We start from the raw sequence: 16,045 nt of genomic DNA, 5'->3' as shown, positions 1-16,045 counted from the left end.
TTTTTTTCTGAAGAAGGGTCTAGGCCCGAAACGCCAGCTTTCCTGCTCCTCTGATGCTGCTTGGCCTGCTGTGTTCATCCAGCTCTACACCTTGTTATCTCAGATTCTCCACTTCTGCAGTTCCTACTATCCATAAAAGTGGATCATCTTTCTCACTTGTAACATTTAAATTAAAAAACTATTGGCTGCCTTGAATTTAACGAACCCAAATAACCTCTTACGAGTAATAGCTTGAAAATTCTCAATAACTAACCAATTCTTTCGATTTACCTCCTGCTTGCTACTTTCCAGTTCCAGCTCACCAATTCCGTGACCCTCCTGTACTCCCCTTCTCCACACTTGCTGAGTGTCCCATTCTCCACCTCTTTCCCTGACCCTCCTGTTTGTCACATCTCCTGCTCACCAACTCTTCCGTTCACTACTTCCCTCTAATCCTCCCTCTCACCAACACTTTGAGTGAGAGTATGAGAATTAAGGCATGAGAACAACTGAGAGATGGCAGTGGGGGGGGGGGGGGGGGGGGGGGAGAATGTGCACAGTGGGAAGGAGGGGTTGGGTATGGACCACAAAGTGACAGTTTGTTTTAAAGAAAATAGGCTGTGTGTGCTCAACTTATGTGTTTAATCAAACATGGCAGCAGTGCTAATTTATCAAACACTTTAAACCAAAAACATGCTGTTAGAAAGCATGTGAAATGTACTGTGTTCTTTTACTGTCACTGGTTTACTATACGTATGTCATTTGCACAAATATGTTGTACCTACTTAATTCTCACTAATATACTGTGCCCACATTACCTCATTTACATACAGTGCCAACATTATCTCACTAATACACTGTGCCCACATTATCTCACTAACATATTTCATCCATGTTATTCTCATGAATGTTACTGCACCTATATTATTCTCATTAACATATAGCGCCTTAAGGACTTTCTGTACACCACAGCGTTTGTTTTATCTATAACATATCAAAATGTGGATACCTGATGCACGTGCCTGCATTAGGGACCAGATGTTCTTTGCCTGTCACATATCATTCTCCAAAGTGCATTTTGCCTGCTGTTCTTTATATAACCACATCTGTTATTGTGTCCATAAGGGTTTTAATGATGCTATTTGTATCGGAGCTCCAAAGCACCCTTCATTGCAACTAGATTTAGTTATTTCTGAATGCAATCAGTTTCCGTGAGGCTGAACAATTATTTACTTGGGAGGAAATGTACGGTATTATCCAATTTGCTTGTGGCATTAGTACCATTGAGGGTAATTTTATCAACAAAGACCTGGGCTCTGACTAGTCCTTTCTCTAATGTCATTACACAAGTAACACATCCCTCATGGGCACTGCTAGCCTTTAAACCAGGCCAATTTGAAGGCACACAGCAGGCTGTAGAGGAGAGAGCTGTTTCCAGCTACAGTGATTATATTACTGAAAGCTACGCATGACTGTGGCCCCATGCAGTGATCGGTAATAATTACTGTAACAGATAAAAGTATCAGATAAAAGGTGAGATGGAGACCACATTATCAGCAAAGGGCCAGTCTGAGCTCATTTCTGTGTTATTCAATTAGTGAGGAACACTAAGGTAAAATACGTCAATCCCTCTGTACTAACTGCTTATTGTAATTAAATTTTGAACACATCATTCTTGTCAGATAACTCCTCTGTTTCTTACCTATAGCTGAAAGAATGCAAATTATGAAGAGAAAATCCATTTCAATTAAGGCTTTTTAAGGCTGGTGTTGGGGTAAAGAAACCGCTGTTCTACTTCCTCAAACTTTTCTAAGTTACTCTGCATTTTCAAACTTTGAATTTTAAAGAGAACCAAAAACAAAAAAAATCGCTCAAATTAGCTAATGGGCAGAATGCAAATAAATATAGGTCAGCTGCCCAGCACTATAGTTACCATCAGCATTCCTGGACTGGCACTTGGAAGAATTGTGCTGTGGATTATGAGCCACTAACCATTGCCATAAGGACAGATGCTGGAGGAGGTCAGGACCAGACTTGGTTGATGAAACTCAGGTCTGGGGATTTCAATCGTCTTACACTGCCGAAAGTGCTAGGAGTTTGCGATGTGGAAAGAGAAGCAGGGTGATGGTATATGGGATTTTAGTTATATCTCATTTACCTGATTTACGCTGAAAATAAGCCATGTGCTATATTGAATAGCTTTTTAATGTACCCAGGGCACTTGGCTTGTAATAGGCATTAGCACATTTAAATAAAGATACCAATGTTGGTTGCAGGATGCAAATTCATGTATAAATGGGCACAATCTATCCCTGATATCAGTAGACTGGTCAAGACCTGGTCCTATCTATAGAGGGACCAGTGGAAACCCCATGAGTGTAGTCCCAAAACTTTTTAAAAGTTACATTTCTATTACACTCTCCCTGGCTCTGCACAAATACTATTGGCAGCTCTAAGGTTTTGGAGTAGATCTGTAGATCGGGTTGTGTGTGTTGAGGTTGGTTGGCTCACCGAGCTGGTTTGTTGTTCCGCAGACGTTTTGTTACCGTGCTTGGTAACATCCTCAGTGCAGCCTCTGATGAAGCGTTGGTGTGTTTTCCCGCCTGGTTTTTTAAACGGGTCATCGCAACGGACCCCAGAGTTTATAAACCAGGCGGGAAAAAACACCGACACTTCATCAGAGGCTGCACTGAGGATGTTACCAAGCACGGTAACGAAACGTCTGTGGAACAACAAACCAGCTCGGTGAGCCAACCAACCTCAACACTATTGGCAGCTGAATTCATCAATAATACGTTATAAAGTAGTCTGAGTCTTTTCCAAAATCCTCACTACTTTTCTCCAGAACTACCTTTCACCTAAGTAAAATTGTTACTAATGAATACGGTTAAAAGATAGCAATCCATCAATTCCCAGGGGGGTGTGCAAAGTAAGTTTAATACCTACCGTATGCTGCTGGGTCAGCAATGTGTTGCTGCATAAAGCATCCAAAGCCAGATAAGTTGGTGGTGATGCTAGGGATTCCCAGCACTGTGCACTCCGCTGAGGGATAAAAACAAACGATTAATCCCATTAGAAACCACTTAGTCCTGACAGCGAAATGATTAACGATTAAATAGTATTATAAAGTCAGATCTTTCAGTATAACACTGAGCATTGCTGGAGAATTAAATTATTTCTAACTCAAACTTCAGTGGTCAACAGTTACTTTATCCAAATAAGCATTATTCGCTGTGCAGTTGCAATTCCATTGGCAGTTTTTTTTCATATCTCCACCAAGGCAGCCAAGTCCCCATGCCAGCTTAGATAGCAAGTATTTTCAGGTTATCACATTTTACATGGCACCTGATGAAAGACTTGCAAGGTGACAGTAGACAGTGAACACAAGGCAGAATCCTGGCTGGTTTTTCTCCTGTACAGCTTAACAGCAGGAAGATGATTTCTACCGTTCCTCCTGAAGGCAGTTAACTCAGTAGAGATTGGAGATCAATGCTAGCTTTTTCCTGATCTGTCTGGCTTGGTGTCACACCAAGCACAGGTGAAATGACCATTAGTCAAGTTTAAGTTAAAACTAGATTCCTAATTAAAACTGGACCATCTCCAATACCTCCCTCTTCTTCCTGGACCTCTCTGTCTCCATCTCTGATGACCGCCTCAAAACCGACATCTATTTCAAGTTCACCGACTCCCACAGCTACCTAGATTACACCTCCTCTCACTCACCCTTCTGCAAGAATGCAATCCCCTACTCCCAATTCCTCTGCCTCCACCACGTCTGCTCCCAAGATGGGATGTTCCACGCCCACACATCTCAGATGTCCTCCTATTTCAAGGACTGTAACTTCCTCCCGAACCATGTTTGAAAATGCCCTCAACTACATCTCTTGCATTTCCCCCACTTCTGCTCTCACATCCACTCCCCAGAACAAAAATAAAGACAGAATCCCCCTTGTCCTCACATATCACGCCACAACCTCCTCATCCAACGTATCATTCTCCGCCCCCTACAATCTGACCCCACAATCAAAAATATATTTCCCTCCCCACCCCTATCTGCCTTTCATAGGGGACCGCGCTCTCCACGACTCCCTCGTCCACTCCACACTCCCCACTAACCCCACCACTCCCAGCACCTTTCCCTGCAATCGCTCGAAGTGCTACACCTGCCCCTACACCTCCTTCACCTCACCCCTCACCTCCATTCAAGGCACAAAACAAACCTTCCATATCAGACAGAGGTTCACCTGCACATCTGTCAACTTGGTCTACTGCATCCGCTGCTCCCGATGTAGCCTCCTCTAATCGGTGGGATCAAGCAGAGGCTCGGAGACGGCTTTGTAGAACATCTGCGCTCTGTTTGCGACAAACAACAATACCTTCCCGTCGCAAAACATTTCAGCTCCTCCTCGCACTCCCTGGGTGACATGTCCATCCTGGGCCTCCTCCAGTGTCACAAGGACACCACCCACAAACTGGAAGGAGCAGCACCTCATATTCCACCTCGGCAGCCTACACTCCAATAGCCTAAACGTTAATTTTACCAGTTTTAAAATCTCCCCACCCTCGGCCTCATCCCATGACCAACCCTCCCTCTCATCCCCACCTCCTTGACCTGATACAACCTGCTCATCTTCTCTCCCACCTAACTGCCCCACCCAACCAGTGACCAATCCCCACCACTCCCTACCTGCACTCACCTATCACCATCCCACCTACCTTCCCCAGACCCAGCCCTCCTCTCTATTTATTTCGGAGCTCCCTTTCCCTTCCCCATTTCTGAAGAAGGGTCCCGACCTGAAACGAAAACTTTCCTGCTCCTCTAATGCTGCCTGGCCTGCTGTGTTCTTCCAGCTCCACACTGTGTTATCTCCAAATTGAAACTGATGATTTTGTAGTCAGTAACAAAGCAAGGGCACACGGTGTTAACTTTGAGGTTAAGCTGCTCACTAAAGTGTAGAAATCTCAGTAGCAAGGTTCACCTCTTTCCTGAAGACAGTTTGAATCTGGTGTCAAATCTTACAGTAGTGGTGTCAGCAAGCATTTAAACATCCAATCAGATTGAAGTATTCACTTACATCAAACTAGGAAGTCAAAAGTATTTAACATTCTTCCCTTTTTATTTATTTCACCATGTGAATTGTTAAATATTTACATTTGGGTCCTGACAGAAGTAAAAAACAACTAAACTTTAAGAAAAATTCTATAGAGAACACTGACATTTTTCATTAATGGAGATATCTGGCCTTTCACAAACATAAAATTAGCTTTTCAAGGACTGTTTGGACTTCTTGCGAGGTGAATTTTAATATGAATGATGATTTATTGTCACTTGTACTCTACAATGAACAACATGGTAAAATACAGTGAAAAGCTTCAATACTGGCTTCAACTCACCAGGAGTATATCCCCATGGCTCATAATAAGAAGGAAACACACCCAAATGGCAGCCACGTACAAACTCCTCATAATCCAAAGGAAGCAATGGGCTCGTGGATGACAGGAACTCAGGATGAAAGATGACCTGGAGAATGAATAAAAGCTATTTCGAGGAAAGCAGAGGCAAGGATCCTGTCATAAGCCTCCCCTGATTATTCAAGTGGGAAAGTCATGTGGTACAGGCCAAATAGGTTCAAGATATGATCATTGCTTTGTGTTACCCAAAACTGTACTGGGAAAATACAGCTGGCATAAAGGCATGGTTAATTAACAGGGTTTCCTCTCTGGATTGCTAATCAGAAAACTATAACCTTCCCAAACTACTGGCTTACCACTCATCTTTGCCACATTGTATATTTTATCTTTCAATTTGATGCTATCCTGCTAACTATGGTTGGCTCATCACTTCCATACAATTTTTTTTTCTCTCTGGATATATCTTCGTTGTAAGTCATGGATGTTTTTTTAACCATCTGTCTTTGCTCCTTTGCTGCTAATTCTCTTGCCCAGTCCACTCCATCTAACTTTGCCATCGCTGTTTTTTTAAATTACCCTTATTTAAGTTTAGCACAATTATTTCTGACCCAAGTTTCTACACTCAAACTGAATGCTAAATTACACCATGTTATAGTCACTGTATTCTAGGGGATCCTTGACTCTGAGGTAACTTATTAAACCTGCCTCTTTACACATTATTGTCTAAATTCTATCTAGTGGCCCCAATGAGACATCAGGGGATGACAGGATCAAATATACTGTAGGCTGTTATTTCTAAACTTTCTAAAGAAAAGCAAATATATACATGCTACAATTTATTCTTTGCGAATGACAATTAAAGAAAAAGTGAAAAATAAGTCATGCAGAATGTAATTTCTCCATTTAGTAGAGATTCACGTATACAATAAGCATTCTTGGACCATTAGCACGGCTTTGTCTAATTGAAAATTGTCGTTCCACTGCTCCTATGACCCTTCAGTTGTGTACAGATTCACTAAAAAATTATCAAAGCAGCCAAAAAAAGTAGCTTGCATACCTTAACTCTGTCACTCGTGCTATTAAACAACCCAATCCTTCGGACTGCCTTGAGAATGAGATCATTAGCATCATCCAGCATGTTGTGTGTACAAATAGGAGGCAACGAACGTCGCTGTGTAACAACAATGATACATGTTTCAGAGAAGTGAAAAGGATAAGAACTTGGTCAGAGAACGGTAATTACATTTAGCATAATTTTCCCCTTCCAGCTGTGAAATTCACCAGTTTTTTTCTTGTATGTGCTGTTATGCATATATAGTCCTCTCTGAAATTAAACCCATTTTAATCAAAAGGCTACTGGTTTGCAGAGCAGCAAGTAGAACATCTGAGATTCCCACCTGAGCTTGACAGCGTTCTCACCTACCATCCACACACACACACACACGCACACACAGAGTTTTCAGTGTCCCTGTGGTCAGGCAGATACTAGAATGATCACCCTGCTCTCCATACTGTAGCCACGCAAAGCCCCAACTATTTTCAAGTTAGGACCCATTTGTATTAGTCACAGATAGTATTCAATGAGAGTGGCTTGTCACTCTGGGAAATCTCATGACAGCAGCGTGGTGGCAAAGAACAATGTAAATAAGAGAAAGAAGTGTTCTTGTTCCTCTTCAGCTCATAGGTGTGCACAGAAAAATATTTGTGCTCAGCTTGTGAGCAGTCCAAGTGGTTCCTTTAAGAACTGTCAAGTGGAGGCTTACCCTACTTCACATTCCAACCAACGCTGCCACAAATTGTAAATGGACCCCACATCACTGCAAGATTCCTATTTGTATAGTTTTTTTTTGCTTGATCATGGCGTGTGGGCATCATTGACTGGGCTAGTATTTATTTGCCATCCCTAACTGCCCTCAAGAAGTGGTGGCTTTTTGACTTGCCACAGTCCTTAGAGTATAGGTGCACCCGTAGTGCTGTTCCAGAATTTTGATCCAACAACAGTGAAGTAACGACAATATATATTTGCAAATCAGGATGGTATGGCCTGGAGGTGAACTTGTAGGTGGTGTTCCCATGCCTGTCTGCTGGTCTTGTCCTTCTGGTGGTAGTGGTCATGGTTTTGGAAGGTGCTGGTCTAAAGGATTATGGGTGAGTTGCTGCAGTACATCTTGCAGATGGTACACACTGCTGCCATTGTATTGGTGGTAAAGGCAGTGGTATCTAAAGGTGGTGAACGGGTGCCAGTTAAGTGGGTTGCTTTGTCTTGGACAGTGTCAAGCTTCTTGAGTGTTGTTAGAGCTGCACTCATCCAGGCAAGTTCAGACTATTCCATCACACTGCTGACTTGTGACTTGTAGATGGTGGACAGGCTTTGGGAAGACAGCAGGTGAGTTACTCACTTCAGAATTCCAAGGCTCTGACATGACTTTATAGCTACAGTATTAATTTACATCGCTAGTCTACATCAGATTTTTGGTCAGTGGTAACAGCCAATATGTTGATAGTTGAGGATTCTGTGATGGTAATGCCATTGTTTGTGAAGGGCATGTAGCGAAGTAGACCTGTTCTGAGCAGCAAAATTGACCTCTCAAATGTGAGCTTCCCTAAAATTATCACACGGCTAAGTTTTAATCTCGATTTTTTTTACCAGTGGTTTCTAGATAAACAAGGGGGAGAGGCACAGAAACTCAAATAAAACCAAATACTGCAGATGCTGGAAATCTGAAATGAAAACAGAAAATGCTTGAGAAACTCAGCAGGTGGGGCTCCATTTGTGAAGACAGAAGCAGAGACAACATTTCAAGTCTGATAATGATCTCCTTTTCTCAGCCAGGAACACTGAGGCCAATTGCAAGTGTCCTACTGCTAACTAAGATTTATAATTATATTTCACATTCCTTTTCAATGTAATTATTTATTTCCCAACCTTAACAGTTGTATTTCAAGTTTATTTAGTTTCTTTTGCATTTTTCCTTGGTGTGATATTGTTTACATTGAGTAAAACCTGAAGAATGCGGACTTCAGAAAAGAAACCCGAGATTTCCAGAATTTCTCTGTTAAGTACTTACCTGAGTAGCATATATGGCTCTCTTCATCATAGTGAAGTCCTCCCGATCCAAAATGGAGTTTATATTGGGCATATCACCTCTGAAACCAAATAAAGACTTGTTAAATACACCAAAGCTACAGTTTCAAGATTTCATTTTCCCACAATCATTTTTAAATTTTTTTTTCACAATTTGTATTTTTAAAAGAGTTCAATTTAAATGCCTATCCAGGGGCGCCATGGTGGCTCAGTGGTTAGCACTGCTACCTCACAGTGCCAGGGACCCAGGTTCGATCCACCCTCGGGCGACTGTCTGTGTGGAGTTTGCACATTCCCCCCGTGTCTGCGTGGATTTCCTCCCACAGTCCAAAGATGTGCAGGCTCGGTGAATTGGCCATGCTAAGTTGCCTGTAGTGTTCAGTGATGTGTAGATTAGGTGCATTATAGGGGAATGGGTCTGGGTGGGATGTTCTGAGGGTCGGTGAGGACTGTTGAGCTGAAGGGCCTGTTTCCACACCGTGATGATTCTATGATCTATGATATGACTACATGGACAATGAATCAGAACAAATCTTCTATTGCTAAATAAAGAGGCAGGCTGTCAGAGTTTTTCATCCTGCATTCATCAGGTTATGCAAGAATACATTCTTTTAAATCCATTCACAGGATTTGGGCATCGCTCATCATGCCAACATTTATTGTCCATCCCTCATTGCCCAGAGGGCAGTTAAGAGCCATTTCTATGTACCTGGAGTCACATGTGGGCCAGACCAGGTAAGGATTTTAGAACAATCGACAATGATTTTAAGGTCATCAATTATACCCTAAATTCCAGATACTCTGAATTGAATTTAATTTCCATCTGCTATGGTGGGATTTGCATCCAAGTCCCCAGAACATTGTTAATCCAGGGATCCACAATCTAATGATAATACCACTAGGCCATCATCTTCCCCAAATAAGCAATAACGTGTAGAAATAAATAATTTATGCTAAATGAGAGAAAGATGATTGTTTGGCAAGTTGGCCGATTGGTCGAGGCACTGCCATGGGAAATCGTTGTCCCTCAAGCTTTTGTTTGATTAAAAAAGACAAAACATACCACACACTGTTTTTCTTTACAGGGAACAGGATCCTGCAAATGAATACACGCTACTAGCAAACATAAATGAGCCACATTGTGAGCCTGACAGATCTTAAATTGGTTGTTAACTTATTTCTTTACACACCTGGATTATTCAGGAAAGTACTGTCCAATCACGGAATCATACCTAATGTTAGCCACTAAGTTCTAAGCTTTATAAGCATGGCAGTATTCTGCCTGTTACAAATAGCCAAAGGGACATGTTGCTTGTTACGATCCACCTGTCTCTAGGATGTAAAGCTTACAAACAAGGCATCACTCCGGTACTAACATTAATATACCACATTACTCATTTGTATGGCAGGTGGAACATCCCTTGCTTGCTTTTTTCCCAGCAATATGTTTCCTATTTTTTCTATTTATCATCTACTGTCAGCACTTCAGGTCAAACATAGCATGGCATGGATGCACAGCAAGCTCCTATCTCTCTCCAAAACGATGTGACTTAATTTAATTCACAGCAAAGCATTCCTTTTCCATCACTACTGAATTCATCATGTCCTACACCAATTATCTTTGTGACCCATCTGGGTAAATTTTGCTTGTTTCTTCGATTTTTTTTTAATGCCAAAACTCTGAACTTGTTTTCAGAATGAACAGCCTTGATCCATCATATATTGCAAACAATGCTACTCTCTGGTTTACATGCATGACACCTTTTTGTGATGGTTTTAAGCGTTACTTGGGATACAACATTCCAGCACTAACCATATTTAATGCAGAAGGTAAGTTTATGATAATGCACACTTATATTTCACTTCATCAAATCTCAAAGAACCTCACACAACAAACAACCTTTTTCCATGCAAAAGTCCTGTAAGAAAACACAGGCAACATTCTGCATTAACAACATACTCCCAACAGTAATCAGATGTAAAATCAATAGTTGCTTTATTAGTATTGAGCTCGGGAGGAACATTGATCAGGACACTAGACTTACTGTTCTATTCTGAATAGCATTCGGAAACTTTAAGATATGGCTGAAAAAGAAGAGATATTTCCCACCAACAGACAGCAACTTCAATAATACTGTACTTTCTTTTCCTTCAATGGAGTATTCAGTCTCTTGTGTTGACCTTAAACCACAAGGTAGAGCTTGAAAGTTACCAACTCAGGAGTCAGAAAGTAACAGAGCTGAGCTGACACAGCTTTACAATACTCAGAGTATCGTGTAGAGAGGTAGAACTCCAAAGATACAAAAATATTTAACATCAAGAAAATAATGGACAAGTGTCCATTTGTTTGAACAAAATGTTTACAATGCAGCATTTGCTATTCTTAATGATTATGCTTGCATTGTATGGACAGGTACTTACTCCAAGAGAGACTCATAAAGCTTTTTGCCGAATTTTTCTTTGATCACATTGGCGGTGTCCCTGAAACAAAAATAAAATGAGATTTCAGATAACAGGAATCTCTCCTTCACTATCTCACCTGAACCTGGAGACAGAACTTAATGATCTTCCTTTTTGTGCCAGTTGCATTTGATCATCAATATAAAAGTACAAAAGGCTTTAATTAACTGGAATAAAATATTAACTTGCCAATAATACAACTTTCACTTCTAAGCGACTCAAATTTACAACCTCACATTGGCTATAAAAATGATCAGGGCTATTCAAAGTTAGCAGTTACAAGTTTTGAAGCTTATGTCAGCCTGAGTATCCTTTCCATTATGCACCAAGTTTTGTACATGCGGTTCAGTATGTGTAGTATCTATTATACATGCGCAAGGAGTTATGATAACTTTTTTAATGTTAAAAATGACAGATTCTATTATACACAATAGTTGCTATTTTATGACATTTTGCCCTATGATTGTACAACCGGGCAGTGGATTACCACAAACCACTCACAGCACATCCTAAATTTGTTTTTATTTAAAAAGGATTCTCTCAGCAGTTAAAACTTTTAATGTCCAAAATAATGGTTAGTTTAGTCTTTAAAAAAAAAACTCATGCAGTTTACAGTTACTTGGTCATATTTACTCCCTTGAATTGTCTTGTTTCTTCTAATAAAGTTTTCATTTGAAGGATTTAGTCCCTCTTAACATCTGGTTTTGGGCTTCATATTTTAAGTTGAAACTACGGCATAATGAGCTGAAGTTGCAAACTATAATCAGAGTGTGTCTAGAAAACTCTCCCTAATTTCTCAGAATGTATCAACACTCTTCATGCAATTAAAAACCAAAAGAACTGCAGATGCTGTAAATCAGGAACAAAAGCAGAAGTTGCTGGAAAAGCTTGGCAGGTCAGAGTTAACGTTTCCTCAGTTCCGAGTAAGGGTCACTGGACCGGAAACGTTAACTCTAATTTTTTCTTTACCTGCTGAGCTTTTCCAGCAACTTTGTTTTTGCTCTTCATGCAATTATTTTTCTAGATTTTATTCACTGGAGATAAGGAAAGGAAGGAGTGGGCAAATGAAAAGGGCAAAGGTGGGGTACTGCTGAAAGGAAACAGAAGGCTGATGCAAGGCGGCTTACGAAGCAACCAGGGTCAATAATACATACGTCACTAATATCTTAAAGCAGCTCCACATAGCAAAGGGCACACTGAGGTACAATCCCCAGTGCCTCTGCAATCGTAATAGCTTGCTTCATGCTCAATGACTGAAAATAAGAGGTCAAACCCTGATTGAGGAAAAAAACAAAAATCAAAAATCATGCTGGACAAAAGGCAGATAGAGGCCAAGTGCTGGTAGTTCTACAAACATCAGTGGAACTAGAAAGATTGGTCTATGCTGGGGGTCTTACAAGAAATGTTAAGAAAAGCTCTTGAAATTGGATAAAAGATCCTGTTGTATTTTTGAGTCTGTATGAGCAGCATCACTACAGATGACAGATACTGACACTCTGTGCTGTTTCCAAGCACACCATTGGTGACAGCAGTGCAGACAGCTGTTCATGCAAAAATTTAGTAGTTACCTTCACCAGACCTTTGTACAGCCATAGTGACTTTTACAAATGATCTTGCTTAAATAGCAACTCCATTTACAAGCAGACCCCAGTGAGGTCTAATGAAAGGGAATAAAATGCTGGTACTCCGGTCAGTGTGTGCACTCCAGCTTGGTTCTCAGACTTGTGTCAGGTAGTGGCAGACATATCCAAGCTAGAAAAATGTGTATTCAAGCCGTAAACTAGCATGTGATCTAGACTAATACCACAGTGCTATCCTGGATTGTAGGAAATGCATTATTTTGAATGATGATAAATGAAGGCTCCACCTGCCCCCAAGGCAAATCTTACATCTCCATACGAGTCATAGGGAAATTCTGAGGAAGGGTCACCGGACGCGAAACGTTAACTCTGATTTTTTCTTCACTGACGCTGCCAGACCTGCTGAGCTTTTCCGGCAACTTTGTTTTTGTTCCTGATTTACAGCATCCACAGTTCTTTCGGTTTTTATCGTAGGAAAGTTCTTCTGCTGCCTTGACCAACATTTATTTCTCAATAAAAAGAATTAAAAACAGTTTGGTTTGTCATTCATCACCTTGCTGTTTAAATGGCCCTTCATGAGCAAATTGTCTTTCATATTTTGCTTTCAAATCAGCATTTATGAAATACTTCATGAGCGGGATATCCTGAGGAAATGAAGGGTGTGACATTTATGCAAATACTTTCCTTCATTGCCTTTGCTGTTTGATTCACCCAGTAAAAACTCAAATTCAATGACGATAACCTATGTGCCAATGTGAAGAGGTGACGGCCTAGTGGTATTATCACTGGATTGTTAATCCAGAGACCCAGGTAATGTTCAAATCTAACTGCGGCAAATGCTGGAACTTGAATTCAATAAAAGCAATCTGGAATTAAGAGTCTAATGGTGATCACGAATCCATTGTTGATTATCAGGTTCACTATTATCCTTTAGGGAAGGAAACTGCCATCCTTACCTGGTCTGGCCTACATGTGACTCCAGACCCACAGAATGTGGTTGACTCTTAATTGCCCTCTGGACGATTAGGGATGGGCAGTAAATGCTGATCTAGCCAGCAACGCCCTCATTCTGCAAATGAATTTTTAAAAAAATCTTGGCAAAGATAGTGCTTAGATACTAGGGTGGTGCCCAGTTTAGAAACACTGCAAGTGGCACAAATTTTCTTTTTTCAACCTCATGAATTCAGAAAAACATGTTAAAATGCTGCATCCAAAAAGCAGTTTGTATCATTTGAGATTCAATAATGCTATGTTGGAAGACATGGTAGTAGGTCTGAACTTAAGGAAGTCCTTAATTACCATACTCTGCGCATTCACATATACGCATAGTAAACCTAATTTGGATCTTATTTCTTCTCACTCTGACTTGACATAATTCCTCATTATTTCAATGCCTCTGCCAATTCGTGGCACATCTTGGTTGCCCTCTCCACTGCTAGCTCCTGGTTCCCACATCACTGCCAATTTGGTTCACACTCTCACAGACAGCACCATCGCGTCACCTGGCAACGGCATTGCTCCTGGCTCTGCAGAGGTGCAACCCAATCAGCCTGGCCCCCAAGAACTAGTCCCATCATCCCAGCAATCAAAAGCCCTTTCTCCTGCACAACCTCTCCAGGCATGCATTCATCTGTCCCATCCTGCAGTTGGTTGTGTACTCTACTGGGAGTGGTCCAGAGACTGCTATCTTTGAGGCCCTTCTTGCTAGTTTTTCTCCTAGTTCTCCTTTAAAGTCACATCCCTCAATCCACCTGACTTTAGCACCATATGACCACTGGTTATTTATCCTCTCCTTCTCTGCTGCTGCTCAATGACATTCCTGACTCTGGTAACAGGCAGAGAAGATACCAAACTGGGATTACATCTGTTACTGCAGAAATACCTGTCTGATTCCCCAACATTTGATTCCCCTACCGTTATTCTTTTTCCAAATTTCTCTCGAGTTCCCAAACACAGCTGAGTCACTCAGGTTGCTGTAACTTGGCTCTGACTGCATTCCTCAGGTGAGCCATCAGCCCCATTAATATACAGAATGGCATTCTAATTGGAGAATAAGATTCATTCAGGTGATTCCTGAATGACCAGACGACTCCTTGTTAACTGTCAGTTTCCCTTTCCCCTTCTGCTTACAATACTTAAAATTGCAGGGTGACCACATCTGTAAATGTGTCATCCAAGAATTTCAGTCTCTCAGATGTGCCACAGTGATCCTAATGGCTGTTCAGCTTCTAAAACCCTGAGGTCACCTACTGCTGCTATTATATGAACATAACGTGAAATTGCAAATCTACACATTTGTTGAATGTGTCATGAAGGGGTAGAGCAGCCCACCTTGTACTGCATTTATTAGTAGGTTATTTCACCCTCAAGGTGAGAGGAAAGGGATGCAGTAATTGTATCCTTATAATCTGTTGTGCATTTTGTCTAGATGTTGTCAATTATATATCACAGAAATACCTGCCAGATGTCACTTGTCACCTTCATAAATTTAATAAACAAAACAAACCAGCACCACCTATTAATTCACACAATGAATCACCCTCAAAGTGTATTAACTACTATTATGCAAACAAATGTGTCGGTCATTTCAACCAGTATCATTTAGCAAACAGCAATGAGTTGACTGACCGTTGAACCTTTTGATTGCATTAGTTCAGTTAAGGTTCCCTCTTCTTCAAATATTGTCAAACGATATTTAGCAAGACATACAGGATCTTGGTTTAACATTCCATTCAAAGGATACTCACTTCACGCTCAGGCTAGGTTATTCATTTATCTTGGACACACAAACAGGTTTCCAAACTTAATGCTACAAAGTCAAACTGAAACATATTTCAATAGATCAAAATACAAACTTTCGCCTTGGATCCTTTAATTGTTGCTTATCAAAAGGAGTTCAATGTTTTTTAGCAGATGAACTTTGTAAGTTTCTAGTCAGAACAGAAATCTAAGTATGTATGCCTATAAATCATAGTTAAAAGACAATGATAATCATCTCAGACTTCCCCTGTGTGGACAGAATCATAGGCCTGTTGTATAATGGAATTCTTAATCCAATCTATGTTGCAATGGCAGGAATCTGCCTTCTAAAATTTGAAGACAGGTGGGGCAGGAAGAAAGGGAGTTTAGATAAATTTAACTCAAAATGTATTTAAATCTAAATAACATGAATAAAAGTAGATAAAAACCAAAACAAATAATACCTATCCCTAATCAATCCTAAACTTCCAAACTTCTATCTCACCTAGGTTAGTAATAATAAACAATGTTTGGAGCACTTGAATCTTTTTCCAGCACATTTTGTTTTAAATAGTTTGATTATTTTTTAGAATTTATTTTCAGTCATTTAAATTTTCTCTTTGGTCCTTCTGGTTTGACTTATGTCGAAATAATTAATTATTAGTCCATGTTTTATGAGGTTGGAGGAAAGTGGAACAAATAGGCTTCAATTTTAAGGAACTCTACTGGGACTAAGTTTCATTCCCTTTGTAACTGATTTTCAGTGGTACTCAGTCAAGTGGAAATTGGG

At 40.6% G+C, this 16,045-nt stretch overlaps 1 protein-coding gene across 1 annotated transcript in view; it reads right to left on the bottom strand.

Annotated features, from left to right (window-relative positions):
* The window catches only part of LOC109931784 (glycogen [starch] synthase, muscle-like), a 36,517-nt gene that overhangs the window by 2,334 nt on the left and 18,138 nt on the right, over positions 1-16,045 (bottom strand). Inside the window, exons 6-10 of the mRNA XM_048607185.1 lie at positions 10,898-10,957; positions 8,460-8,538; positions 6,449-6,562; positions 5,374-5,500; positions 2,926-3,021 (exon numbers count right to left, since the gene is read on the bottom strand). Of these exons, the coding sequence (XP_048463142.1) occupies positions 2,926-3,021; positions 5,374-5,500; positions 6,449-6,562; positions 8,460-8,538; positions 10,898-10,957 (476 nt within the window). The remainder of the gene's footprint in view (positions 1-2,925; positions 3,022-5,373; positions 5,501-6,448; positions 6,563-8,459; positions 8,539-10,897; positions 10,958-16,045) is intronic.

The sequence above is a fragment of the Rhincodon typus genome, chromosome 17 (assembly GCF_021869965.1).
Source record: "Rhincodon typus isolate 14 chromosome 17, sRhiTyp1.1, whole genome shotgun sequence".
Classification (NCBI taxonomy): domain Eukaryota; kingdom Metazoa; phylum Chordata; class Chondrichthyes; order Orectolobiformes; family Rhincodontidae; genus Rhincodon; species Rhincodon typus.
The sequence above is the reverse complement of the archived record's forward strand: the minus strand, read 5'-3'. Positions and strand labels throughout refer to the sequence as shown.